Below are 14772 nucleotides of genomic sequence, written 5' to 3'. Positions count from 1 at the left end.
ATTATCATTGTAGGTCTTTGTACCTTTTAATTTAAAAATGCTTATTAAGTACCTACTAAGTCCCAGACATTGTGCTTGTCACTTGGGATGCAGATATAAATAACATGCAGTCTTCTGAGAGCTCCTACTGATGAATGTATTAAATGTTATTCATACTTATCTTACAGGTATGGCTGAAAACATTGATTCTTGAAATGTTTCTTGGAAAAAAAAAAACAACCAGTTGTAACTAGTGAAGCTTTTAGAGGGTGATTTCTCCATGGTGTGGGCACTCACAGCGTCTCTGGCACACTGCTTGGTGCTGTTGAATAGTTAATTCTCCAGTTACTGCAGGTCTGCATGCCAGTGTGGACTGGCTGCCATGAATACCAGAAAAGGTTTCCACCAAATAAAGCATCCAGGACTTGGAAGTACTCTTGTTCATAATCTCTTATTTGTCTAATTTTTGCATAATGTAACAAAGTTTGTGTGAAAAGGCTGTGCCTCATAAATCTTTGAAATTTTAATAATATTATAGTGAGAAACAAAAAGTCAGGAAAAACTAAGAAATAAGGTTAGCTATTTGCTATGAGCATTTGAAAATGAGAAACTAACTAAGAATATCTGTAGATTGAATTGCTCATCACTTTAAGTTAACATAGTAGCCAAAATGGCAAGTTTCTACTATTATATTACAGTATATCATGAAGCCTATGTACAATCATGTAAGGTTATATTTAGCTATATGTGAATACCAATTTGCCCATACACCCATTAACATAGTTGAACCATGACAGTACCAAAAAATTAACACATAATATAGTACTTACTATGTAGCAGGTGCTATTCAGACAATAAATAATTCAATCATCTTATTTAGCATATGAGCTAGGAACCATGATCATCCCCATTTTACAGGTAAGGAAAGGAATAGTGAGGCTTACTAGCCCAAGGTCACACTGCTAATAAGCGGCAGAGGCAGAATTTGGACCCAACATTCGGGCTCTGAAGACAATAATGATAACTCCCATATTACACTGCCACACAGGTAAGAGGAAAAGATTAGCTATGTTTGTTATTGAACTCGGAACATCTTATAGCAGGTCTGTTTATATTAATTGGGATGCTTACACACAGAAATGTGTTAGGGAAAAATATTCTGAAAATGCCTAATCCTGGTTTGGAAGAAAATACTACCTTTTAAATGCTTATTATCTAACACTTTGTAACCTTAAAGTAACTTTCAAGAGTGACTCAGTCTGTGCTTAACCAAAATATTACTAATAATGAAACAGCAAAACCTGGGAAGTTTCCATTGCCAATCACAAGATGTAAGGCACACCCCGATAATTTTATTTACTTTGCAGAGCATAAGGTGGAATAACATGTTCTTCTAAACGTAGAGTTTAAACATTGAGTTGCATCATTGTGAAGAAAACCACTTAGTATTTTATAGTGAGGTGACTTTACAAGTAAAGATCTTCAAGAAGATTTTTATGTGATTTAAAAAATCAGCTTCGATGCTTGGAATTTGGATTGTTGCATTCTTGTGCTTTGGCACATCAAGAGGTAAGATTCATAATTTATAACAAGTTCTTTAAAAATAATGAGTATACTTACATCTAAAATGTAATTGACATGAACTTATTCTTTAGAAATTACTATTACCAATTTCATTCTTAAGTAGTTTATTGTTTTTATGAATATGTTTAAAATATTGGCTGCTTATATTTCTTTGTATTTATTTATTTTTTCACTTATCATAAAATTATCAATGGAAAATGCATCATTTAATACTGAATGAGTCTTGTGAACATAAAGAAGCATCTATTTCCAACAATATAAAAGAGTTGCTGGACAGTCTTGTATTGGGCTCCTAGCTCTGCCACTTACTAGTCTTATGGGCTTAGACATTAAAGTCTCAATTTCTTCATTTCTAAGATGGGTACTTAGCAATAAATGAGAAAATATATACAAATTTCCAAATTCTGTAGCTGACTCATAGTAGATACTCAATAATTGAATGAATTAAATAATTATTAATGTCAATTGGAATGTCCATTTTTTTTGCTACTTCAGTCACAGTTTTCTGGAGGGATATTAGTCTCAGTATTCATTGACATGTTTGCTCTTTATACTATAGACTCCTTAGACATTACAGTGTAAGGAGTTAGTGATTTTGGCTACTTTTACCATCCATGTTTAATATTGTGCCTATAAGCAAATACTAAAATTAGTTGATTTATTTTAACCAAACTAGAATCAGATAATTTTAATGTTGAAAGAGATTAACCCTTTTGTTGTAAAGTATCATGTAGTTGGTTGAGATAGTATGGTGGTAAGAAGACAGTCATCACATCTAACATTCAGTTCAACCACCGGTTTGAATTCTGAATCTTCCTGGGTTTTAGTCCTCGTTCTGCTGCTCGGTAGTTGCTTAACTTTCAACAAGTACTTAACCTTTCTAAGCCTCAGTTGATTCATCTGTAGAAACAGGACAGTAACCAAAATAAAATTATAGGGTTGTGCAAATTAAATAAGATGCAAGTTGACCATCTCTAATCCAAACATCTGAAATCTAAACTTCTTCAAAATCTGAAACATTTTGAGCACTAACATGATGCCACAAGCAGAATATTTCACATACAAATACTTGACACAAACTTTGTTTTATGCACAAAATTGTTAAAATACTGTATGAAATTACCTTTAGCCTATGTGTATAAGGTATATATGAAACATAAATGAATTTTGTGTTAAGACTTGGACCCTGTCCCCAAGATATCTTATTGTGTATATGCAAACATTCCAAAACCCGAAATCTGAAACACTTCTGGCCCAAGCGTTTTGGATAAGGGATACTCAACCTGCAATTCATGTAAAATGCCTGGCATGGGATTTGGGACGTGTTATTAGTGAGCAATCAATAAACGTTTGCTCTTATTTACACAGATGAAGAAAACAAGATGCAGAGAGAGATTCATTGTGCAACATCTTGGCACTAGCTGGTGGAATTGGCCAATCTTGACTTTGAGTTCAGTGTCTTTTAGTCCCTGACCTCCAGCTCTTCTCTATTGGATAAAAAATGAAGGAGATAGGACTATCGTTAGTTTTCATATTTCAAGAACTATATTCTATTTTGCATGATTCTCCTGCCCCAGGACAGTCCTAATTGAGTGTTGAAAGCACTTAGACTGGTAAAGGCAGAATTAAGAAATAGGCAGTTTGCCCTGATCTGCTGAGATGATATTTAAAGCCATGACTACAGACAAGATCAGCAAGGGAGTGACTGCAGGTAGAGAAAGAAGATGGAACTACTGAGTCCTAGGACACTTCCTCATTAAGAAATCAGGAAGATGATGGCAAACTAGCAAAGAAGACTGCCGAGAAGTACTCAGTGAAGTGGTAGGAAACCTAGGAGAGTTAGCATCCTAGAAGTCAATTTAAGATGAAAGAAATAACAGCATGTTTGTGTGAGGCTAGGAATGATCCAGTAGAGAGGAGGAAAGTTGGTAAAGCAGGAGAAAGAGAAAGGAGTAATGTTGTGCCTTACCCCTCAGATGGAGTCTTAATAGGATGAAGGTTTGCCTTTGTGAGAAACAAAGACAGTTCATCTCTTGTAAACAGAGTGAAGGCAAAATAGAAGGGCAGGTATCTGCAGGTAGCTGGATAGGCATGCTGGGAGCTTATAAAAGGTCTCTTCTCTTTGTTTCTGGTTTCCTATTGAAATAGGAAACAGGGTCATCAGCCAAGAGGATTGGTGGTCATGAAAATGCTGGAGGTTTGAGAGGCAAGAAGAATGAAATAACCCAGGAGCCTGGGAAAATGAAGGCCTAGGAAAATAGGATACGATGGCTGGGCAGCTTTAGGATCTGCTTTAATTTCATAACCACAAATTAAAAGTGAGATAGTACAGTATGTGATTTCCTCCAGGTGCATTCAGCTGCACAGGTGTAGACAGGAAATAGGTGAAGTGTGGGTTTAACCTGAGTTGTGGTTAAGCCAAGTGAAGCAAGAACAGGAGTGAAGTTCAAGGAGAGTACAGGGGTGTGGTTTTAATTAACTGTAGGATTTACACTGGATAAGAAGGGAATTGAGGACAGAAATGACTGCCTAATAAGAAGTTATTTTAACAAAATACATACTTACGTAAAATTTAGATAATACATATATTTCTCCTACACACCACATATCTATTATACAACTGCCATAAATTTAACAACTGAGTCTACATTCATTTGTATTATTACCTATATCTCATCTATTAAATCTGTAACGGAGTCCATTGCCTTCAATCTTCTGGTACCTACCATTTATGCTAATGACTTCCAAATGTAATATCTCCAGCTAAACTTCTCCTTGGAATCCTAGTCTCATATACACAAGACAGCTCCACTTAGGTATCTAATTCATATAGAATCTACATATCCAAAACTGAACTCTCAATATCTACCCCCAAATCTGTTCATCTCAAAGTTTTCACAATTAATGGCCTTTCAGGTGCTCTGGCCAAAATACCTTGCATCATCCTTGACTTTTCTTTCTGTCATACCTCACTGCCAATCAGTCAGCACAACTCTTTGGATCCTCCTTCAAACTCCATGCAGAACCTGACCATTTGTAACCACCTCCATTGCTACCACCCTAGTCTTAGCCACCATTGAGTCTTATCTAGTTTGTTATAATAGTCTCCTAGCTGGCCTCTTCCTCTGTCTTGCCCAGAAGCTAACCCAAGTCAGTCCATGTCACTTTTCTGCTCAGAGCCCTCCAGTGGCTTCCTATATCACTTCAGAGTAAAAGCCAGTGACCTACCAAGTACTACATGCTTTAGCCCTCTGTTACCTCCTAGCATTAACCCCTGCTACTCATCCACCTACCCCTATTCAAACTCCTGGGGGCCAGATGCATTACAAATGTTAGTTTTTTTTTTATTATTTTAGAAACATGCTATGGTAAACATACTGTCTATAATACATAATTTCCAGAAAAATCTAGGACAGCACCCCATATTTGATCACGTGAATATTTATGTAGTAAAATACGTGACTATGATCCCACATAATTTAATCTCATATTAAATGGGATAAAGACAATAAATAGCTTTAGGTCTGTTATTGCTGCCAAACTAGTTACTGCAAACTGGAAAACAAATAAATGAAGAAACCCAAAAGCAACTATTTTTCCCCAGAGATTTTTAGATTTTGAAATTGCAGAGTAAGACATTGTGGAGCTATGTCTTCTCCCTGTCTCCATTCCCTGGGCCCTAGTCCGGGTGCCTCCTAATTCCTCAGTCACAATAGGCTCTCTGCTTCCGTGCAGAGTCTTGTACTTTCCTTCCCTCTGTCTGGAATGCTGTCCCGCACATCTGCACGTGGTTTGCTCCTCTGCCCCTCGGGTCTTGATGCAAATGCTACCCTGGACACCCTATTTGAACTGCAAACCCCTCCTCACCTAAACACACAAACACCCTCTTCCCTTCCCTGCTTTAGGTTCGTCCCAGCACCTGTCACTGTTTTAACGTAGCCATTTTTAAAAAACTTATTCTTATCTATTGTCTGTCTCTACATCCCCTACTAGATTATATACTCCATGAGGGCTAGAATTGTTTTTTCCAATGCTCAATTCCAGTGCTAATAGCATCTGGCAAATAATAGGCACTCAAACAAACAAATATTTCTTGAATAGATTATCAAACCTACTTTCCAGCTTTTCTGTGTCTTTGGAAAAGCCTGCTCACAGTAAGATAGAGAAGTGACTCCTTTAGAAAGTGGAAATTAGGAAGATATGAACTAATATGCCAATTTACATGATTTCTTAACCAATTAACACTAGCTTCATGTAATGTGCTGTTTTTCAAATGTTTCTTTAAAGAATTCTTAGGCCAAAGGGGAAATAAAGCATTTCAACTAGAGAATATACTAAAATATAATGACTCAAGAACTGAAGAAACTAGAAAAAAATAAGTAAAGGTGAAGAAAGCATTTAAGTCATAAAAATAAAAGTAGAAGTGAATCATACAAACAGGAAAAATAGGATTCAGAAACCCATGTGGCAGTTGCTTAATAAAACTAATGATGCCATGATGGCAAAATTAAATAAAGTGAAATAACCTCAGATGTGGGTGAAGTTAAAATGACTAGACTTTGCGTAAATTTATGGTAAAAGAATTGAAATTCTAGATGAAAATCTTACTCCTTACACCAGAATAAATCCCAGGTGGGTAAACATTCAAAAGTAAAAGATAAAACATTAGAAAGAAGTATGAAAGAAAACAGTGTGTAATTGTTACTAGTCTTGGAGTGGCCAGGCACGGTGGCTCACGCCTGTAATCCCGGCACTTAGGGAGGCCGAGGCGGGCATATCCCCTGAGGCCAGGAGTTCGAGACCAGCTTGGCTAACATGGTGAAACCCTGTTTCTACTAAAAATACAAAAAAAATTAGCCAGGTGTGGAGGTGCACACCTGTAATCCTAGCTACTCGGAAGGCTGAAGCAGGAGAATTGCTTGAACCCGGGAAGCGGAGGTTGCAGTGAGCTGAGATCATGCCATTGCACTCCAGCTTGGGCAACAAGAGCAAAACTCCATCTCAAAAAAAAGACTTGGAGTGAGGAAGACTTTTCTAAACAGAACAAAACCCCAAAGCCACTAAGCAAAAGCCTGATAATTTTGATTGCATAAATGCAAAACTTCTAAATGAAAAAAATAAAGTAAAACAAAAATATAGACAACAAATTTGAGTATATTTTCCAGATATCTGACTAAAAGGAAGCAAATTTCTCTACTCTTTGCAGATTTTTTACAAATAAATAACTAAAAACAAACTTTAGAAAAATACGCATAGGACACAAAGATCTCATCCACAAAAGAGATACAAATGGCCAGAAATGCACAAAAGGATATTCAAAGTTTCTGATAATTAAATAAATGCGAATTAAAATAACAACGGGTTTTCATTGTTGTAGAACACGTAAGGTTGTCATACTGGTGGTACTTATAGAAACTGAAATCTACATACCCTTCCATAGTATGTAGATTGTATTGTTGTTCCCCATATTGACTCTCCATCCTTTTAAGACCATTATACACATTCATCTTTGACTACATGACATAGAAGAGAATATTCTAAGTCTAGACACCTTTAAGAGCCTTTGCATGGTTCCACAGTTGCAGCCTTTTCCTCTGCCCCAAGAGACACGTGCTCAAAACAGAGCCTACTCATTTAGCTTGGATCCTGCAACGCAGAAGACTGGTAAATCAGAGCTAGGCCCAACCTAAAACCACTGCAGCCAAAGGATAACATAAGCAAGAAATAAACCTTAATTTTTGTAGGCCAATGAGATGTGGGGGGCTGTTTATTACCACAACATAACCTAGCAAAAGCTAGGCTATATCTCCCAATTCCACTTAGTGACAGAGTGACCGGCATAAGGGTACAATTATTTTCCTGCCACAAACAGCAATACATTTCACTTAGATCATCACTTTTTCTAAGTCTTCATTTTTTCATTTTTTCATATGTATGACACATAAGGCTAAATCTATTTTTGGTATTTTTTATTAGCAGTAGTAAGACAAAAAGAAAAATCCAGACTGGGCATCATTTGGTAAAGAAGTACTCTTTCTCTCCTTTTGTGACTTTTTTATTACTATAAAGGTAATTCATATTTATTACAGAAAATTTGATAAAAAGTCAGGAAACAACAGGTGCTGGAGAGGATGTGGAGAAATAGGAACACTTTTACACAGTTGGTGGGACTGTAAACTAGTTCAACCATTGTGGAAGTCAGTGTGGTGATTCCTCAGGGATCTAGAATTAGAAATATCATTTGACCCAGCCATCCCATTACTGGATATATACCCAAAGGACTATAAATCATGCTGCTATAAAGACACATGCACACGTATGTTTATTGCGGCACTATTCACAATAGCAAAGACTTGGAACCAACCCAAATGTCCAACAAAGGTAGACTGGATTAAAAAAATGTGGCACATATACACCATGGAATACTATGCAGCCATAAAAAATGATGAGTTCATGTCCTTTGTAGGGACATGGATGAAGCTGGAAACCATCATTCTTAACAAATTATCACAAGGACAAAAAACCAAACACCGCATGTTCTCACTCATAGGTGGGAATTGAACAATGAGAACACATGGACACAGGAAGGGGAACATCACACACTGGGGCCTGTTGTGGGGTCGGGGGAGGGGTGAGGGATAGCATTAGGAGATATACCTAATGTAAACGATGAGTTAATGGGTGCAGCACACCAACATGGTACATGTATACATATGTAACAAACCTGCACGTTGTGCACATGTACCCTAAAACTTAAAGTATAATTTAAAAAAAAAAGAAAAAAAAAACCACTGGGATTTACCATTAATATTTTGGCACACTTTCTTTGAATTTTATTTTTTTCCATTACAGATATTATTACAAATTCTCTATAAACGTTTTTAATGGCTGCATAATATTCCTCAATACCATAATTTTAAAACTGTATCCTTTGTTACTGGCCACTTAAGTTATTGACCCAATTTCAATATATTAATTTTATAGCAAACATTATTTTTACAGAACTATTAATCTTTCAATTTTTTCTTAAGTGGCTTTAATACCTCATAATGTTGCTCACTCTGCTTTATCACATCTATTTTCCTTTAACTTTACACTCTCTGTGAGTATTTCCTTATGGAAAAATGAGCACAGTGGCAGATAACCCTTGTAAGCGATAAACATAGAAAATAAGGACTAGTTATAAAAATCTTCATTTTAAAATCCATAGACTGAATAATGTAGCCGAGGACCTGGAGAAAAAAAAGCAACAGAATGCAAAAAATAAGGGCAACTGGGCATTCATGGGAAAACAGAAGTCTGTTTTAGAAAGCCATGATCCAACTATGATGTCACTGGTTCAAATTAGAAAAAGATCAGAATGGATTCCAGGCAGGAGAAATATTAAGAAGCTGCAATATAATAGGAATATATTGAAGAAGGCACGTGTTCATTCTTCTAGGAAGAGAAAAAAAGGCAACCAGAGAATATAGGAAAACACAAACAGTACAAGAAAGGCATGATCCAAATATGGAGTAAACTATGATGACACTGATCCTGAGTAATTCAAATGTTAGGAAAGACAATTCATTTGACTCATCTCCTTTGAAGAGAATGAGTGTCTGAACAATGGAAGTGCAGAAAAGGAAATGTAATTATAGCATGCGAGTTGACTGAAGCCAAAAATATTTATCTAGTCATAATAATATAAATTCTGTTCATTGATTTTCAACTTTTTGGAGTCAGACTGTAGACAAAACATGGGAGGATTAATTATGCTTATAGAGCAAAGTCTGAATATTATCAATCTTGATAGTATGAAAGCAACATTATGAAGCTGACAGACCTTGAAAGCTGGAAGGGAGGAAGAGAGGGAGAGGCAGTACCACTAAAATTTTCCTCTAAGGAAACTGGGAGTCAAGTTCTAATATGATGTATGGATCAAAAAATAGAAAGTTACTATTTACATTTATAATAGAAGCCAATAAATGAGCCAAAAAAAACCCAAACAAACAAAAAACAAAACAGTGTTATTGAACGCGTTGGAGGAAGAGGTGAGACAAAGTGAAGAGTGGGAGTGCTGGGTTATTGAGCTGTTATCTCTCAGCTTCAAGCCTGCCCTTCTGGCTGAGCTTCGCTGAGGCTGGAACGTGGCCAGTACCATCCTAACAAGTGTGGGATGATATCTCATGAAGGATTTGATTTACATTTCCATAGTGATTCACGATGTTGAGCATCTTTCATGTGGCTGTTGGCCATTTGTATACTTCTTAAGGAAAATATCTGTTCTGGTCTTTGCCTATTTTTAAACTTAGTTATTTGCTTTTTTGCTATTAAGTTGTGTGAGTTCCTTAGGTATTTTTTTACAGAAATAGAGAAAACAATCCTAAAGTTAATGTGGAACTACTGGAACTACAAAAGACTCCAAACAACAAAGCAATCTTAAGAAAGAAGAACAAAGCTGGAAGCAGCACACTTCCTGATTCAAAACTATACTTACTACAAAATTATATTAATCAAGACAGTGTGATACTGACATAAAAACAGACACATAAACAAATAGAACAGAGTAGAGTGTGCAGAAATACACCCATGTGTATATGGTCAACTAGTCTTTCACAAGGGTGCCAAGAATATACAATAAGGAAATGATTGGCTTATTCACCAAACGGTGTTGGGAAAATTGGATATCCACATACAAAAGAATAAAATTGAACCCTTATGCCATATACAAAATTATAAACCCATGTGTATATGGTCAGCTAGTCTTTGACAAGGGTGCCAAGGATATACAATGAGGAAATGATAGGCTTGTTCAACAAATGGTGTTGGGAATGTTGGATATCCACATACAAAAGAATGAAATTGAACCCTTATCTTATGCCATATACAAAATTAACCTGGAATAAATACTTAAATGTAAGACTTGAAATTATAAAACTCCTGTGAGAAAACATAGGAAAAATCTCCTTGTTGCTGGCTTTAGCAATGATTGTTTTGGAATATGACAACAAAAGCACAGGCAACAAAACAAACAAGTGGGATTGCATTAAACGAAAAAGCTTCTGCACAGTAAAGGAACTAGTCCACAAAATGAAAAGGCAACCCTATAGAATAGGAGAAAATATTTTCAAGCCATAAATCCAATAAGAGGTTAATTTCCAAAATTAAAGTCTACTTTAACTCATAGTGAGAAACACAGCCTCTCCCTAAGCCTGGTTCCTCTATTACTGACACTCCACCTTTCTGCTGCAGGAAAAGAAGTTTGCTATGAAAGGTTAGGATGTTTCAAAGATGGTTTACCATGGACCAGGACTTTCTCAACAGAGTTGGTAGGTTTACCCTGGTCTCCAGAGAAGATAAACACTCGTTTCCTGCTCTACACTATACACAATCCCACTGCCTATCAGGTAAGCTAACTTGCAGTCTTCACACATGGATTATTCTAAAATATAAGATTTGCCTATAGATACAGAAGACATAGATATGGTAACCTATTCTGACATGTGCTATTGACTTAAAGGCAAACATTTCTTTTCAGTATTATGAGTCAGATTTTTTTCAATGTTATCTGTTCTATATTATCTGTTCTGATATATCTGATTTAAATATGAAGATTGCTCTTACATTATTTCATAACAGGTAAACTTGATATTATGTTCAGTCAATGTACTAACTGAGAACCTTCCATCTATAAGACTGTGAATAAGCAACAATGCCTATTATCTATTGAATTGAATAAACAGAACAGTCTTGACTTTATTACAGTGGGAGAAATGACATATACAAACAAATACCTTTCTTGCAACACAAGTTATGATCTGTGATGTAAGATGCAATTGAAAGACTGGGAACAAAGTGAAAAAGAGCCCACCTTGAGGTCAGGGATGGAACCAGGTAACATTTTGAGGAGGACATGTATTTGAGGTGTATCCTGCAGGATGGGCAAGGTGCTCACAAGCAGAGATAAGCAGGGTAATGGCAAAGGAAGTGGCATGAACATAAAGGAGAGAAACCACAGGCCCGTCTGATGAATGACGTGTTGGGTTAGTCTGTGGGCAGAGAAGGAGTCTTCAAAAGCAAGGTTAGTTAGAAAAGTAGTTGAGGAACAAATTGTATAGTTCCTTCCTGTGGAGTTTGTACTTCATCCTGTAAGCCATGAGGCCCCATTGAGAGCTTTTCAGAGATGCTTTAGGGCATTTACTCTGGCTGCTGTTGTTCTCTTGTCTGAAGCTGGAAGAGACTAGAGGTGACTATGAGACCATTTAGAACTGTGCTGTCCAACATAGTAGCCACTAGCCACATGTGACTATTAACATTACAATGAAATAAAATTAAAAACTCAATTCATTAGCCACACCAGCCACAGTTCAAGTGCTCAATAGCCACGTGTGGCTAGTGGCTACCGTACTGGACAGTACAGATATAGAATATTTCCATCATCACAGAAAGGTCCATTTGACAATGTTAAATAGAAAGCTATAGTGCAGTTTGGATCACACATGGGAAACAGCCTGAACTGCGGTAATGAAAGTGAGTATGATAATAGAAAATCAACATGATAAACATCATAAACCAGTCTGAGATTTCACATGTAAGTGATTGGGAAAATGATAACCCTCTTATCAGAAAAATTGAGGATGAAAGAGAAGGAGTTAGATTCTGGACAGGTGAGGCTTGAGGAGGCTGTTGGAGATGTTAGTCTAACAGCGAAGCTGCCTGCTCCAGCCCGGAGCTGGATAAAAAGATTCAAAAGTCTTCTGGCTGGAGTTGAAAATTGAAACCCAAAGAGTACATGAAATCTCAGAAGCAGAGAAACGAGAGCAGGACTAGGAGTGGTTGGAGGATCTATATTTAGGAAGCAGGAAAAAAGGGGGGCCAGAGAAGAGCATTTCCAGTCTTTACCTGAATCTGTAACCTCGGGACTTACTTTCCATCAGGCCCATCACATACTGCTGGGCCTTGCCAGCCAAGACAGCGTTCTCCTATGCCTTCCTACCATACAAACATGGTCTGATTTGTAGCTGTCTACTCACCAGACACACATACATATGTACACATTACTCTTTACTGAAATCTGCCAGCCATCTGTAGATAAGTATTTCCCTAAATAATGTTCTTCACACCTTCTCCACTTCCCACCATTTGGAAAGAATCATGTGTAATTAAACCAGATCTGTACCTGAATTTTGCAATGGATAGAAGCCTGATTGTTTGCTGTTAAAGTGTTTTTCAACAACTAAGATAAAGGATAAATCAAGGTATGTACTTAAAACAAGGATTTCCACAGGCCTGACCCATATGCTATATGAGTTTGACCAATTCTGTAGATGTGGCTGTCTCTAGAACAAGGAAAAAAAGTTCTTACTATGGGTATAGAGACGCTTATAAAGAAACATTCCTCAAAAGTTTGAGTGTTATAATTATCAAGAAGTAAAGAGAGGAATATTACTTAGCTTTAAAAAGAAGTGAAATGCCAATACATAATATAACATGGATGACCCTTCAAAACATTTTGCTGATAAGCCAGACACAAAAGGACAAATCATCTATGGTTTCATTTATAGGAGATACCTGGAGCAGGTAATGGAGAGTTCCTGTTTAATGGGGACAGAATTTTAGTTTGGGGTGATGAAACAGTTCTGGAGAAAGATGTAGTGATAGCTGCATGACAATGTGAATGACTTAATGCCACTGAGTTTGCACTTTAAAATGGTTAAAATGTTGATTTTAATGTTTTGTATATTTTAACTTTGTTTGCGTTTTCATTTTTAAAATGTTTGGAAATATGTACAACTTTCATACAGTTTCAGGGTGCTCCAGACACCCGTGGCCACTTCATGTAAACCACTGACTATTTCTAGAGCACTTTGAGAGACTACAATATGATCATGATCAAATTTTGTAATTAAACCTAATGAGGGCAACAGACACTTCTCAAATAAGAAATGTGTCAATTACAGAGCTCCCCTACTCTAAGTATTCACAAGGAGACAGATAAACAGTTTCTTTATTCCTCCTCCTCCTCCTCTTCCTCCTCCTCCTCCTATTCTTCCCGTCTTCTTCATCTTCCTCTTCCACCTTTTTCCGGATAACTTTAGCAGGACCCTTTGCGCCATCAAACTTTACTTTCGACTTATAGTCAGCAACATCCTTCTCATACTTCTTCAGCTTTGCCACCTTAGTGATGTAAGGCTGCTTTTTTGCTGTCATTTAAGTTATTCCACATCTCACCCAGCTTTTTTGCCACGTCTCCAACAGAGATGCCAGGGTTTGTGGATTTGATCTAGGTGCAGAATTCTGAACACAACAGGAAGAATCCAGACGGTGGCCTTTAGGGGGCATTAGGAGCCTTCTTCCTGCCTCCCTTAGCTGGTCCATAATCCTTCATTTCCCGATCATAGCGCACTTTAATCGCCTTTGCCATTTCATCAAATTTAGATTTCTCTTTTCCGGACATTATCTTCCACCTCTCTGAGCAATTCTTGGAAAATTCTGCAAAATTGACAGCGACCTCTGGGTTTTTCTTCTTATGTTCTTCTCTGCACGTCTGCACAAAGAAGGCATAAGCAGACATCTTGCCCTTTGGTTTCTGGGGGTCACCTTTAGCCATCCTGACTGTATTGTTTGCTAGTAGATTAACTTTTTTTTAAGTGAAGAGAATCTATGTTGGATACAAGTATTTGGGGGCACCTTCTCTGCCTTTTAGGATGTTCAGGGCATATTTATCCACTTAGAACTAACTCTATTCCCTGATCTTCACTCTTAGGATTCATCAGGCTCATTGATCCTTTTATCCTTTTATATAAGTGGCCATGCACTTGAATTCTGTGGGGCACGGTCAGTAAAACAGAAGGTGATACAGACAGTGTTTACGTGAAGCTGGGTCCTATTGCCAATGAAGAGAAAATTGGAAAACGAAGTACTTCCCTAAATAATGTTCTTCACACCTTCCCCACTTCCCTCCATCTGGAAAGAATCATGTGTAATTAAACCAGATATGTATCTGAATTTTGTAATGGATGGAAGCCTATTGTTTGCTGTTAAAGTGTTTTTCTAACAACTGTGGTACAGGATGAGTCAAGGTGTGTAATTAAAATAAGGATTTCCACAGGCCTGACTCATATGCTATATGAATTGGACTCATTTATAAACAAATCAGAAATTAACTCTACACAGCCAACATACTCTCTTCTCCAAGTGAGGAATTGTCAAAGGTAAATGTGCTGT

At 37.0% G+C, this 14772-nt stretch overlaps 1 protein-coding gene and 1 pseudogene across 1 annotated transcript in view; one reads left to right on the top strand and one right to left on the bottom strand.

Moving 5' to 3' along the window:
* The first annotated feature begins 1333 nt into the window (after positions 1-1333).
* Positions 1334-14772, top strand: part of PNLIPRP3 (pancreatic lipase related protein 3) — a 52496-nt gene continuing 39057 nt past the window's right edge. The window contains exons 1-2 of the mRNA XM_032169757.1: positions 1334-1548; positions 10798-10952. Coding sequence (XP_032025648.1) covers positions 1500-1548; positions 10798-10952 — 204 coding nt within the window. The 5' untranslated portion in view covers positions 1334-1499. The remainder of the gene's footprint in view (positions 1549-10797; positions 10953-14772) is intronic.
* Positions 13553-14155, bottom strand: LOC116478494 (high mobility group protein B3-like; annotated as a pseudogene).

The sequence above is a fragment of the Hylobates moloch genome, unplaced genomic scaffold (genome assembly GCF_009828535.3).
Source record: "Hylobates moloch isolate HMO894 unplaced genomic scaffold, HMol_V3 SCAFFOLD_3, whole genome shotgun sequence".
Classification (NCBI taxonomy): domain Eukaryota; kingdom Metazoa; phylum Chordata; class Mammalia; order Primates; family Hylobatidae; genus Hylobates; species Hylobates moloch.
The sequence above is the reverse complement of the archived record's forward strand: the minus strand, read 5'-3'. Positions and strand labels throughout refer to the sequence as shown.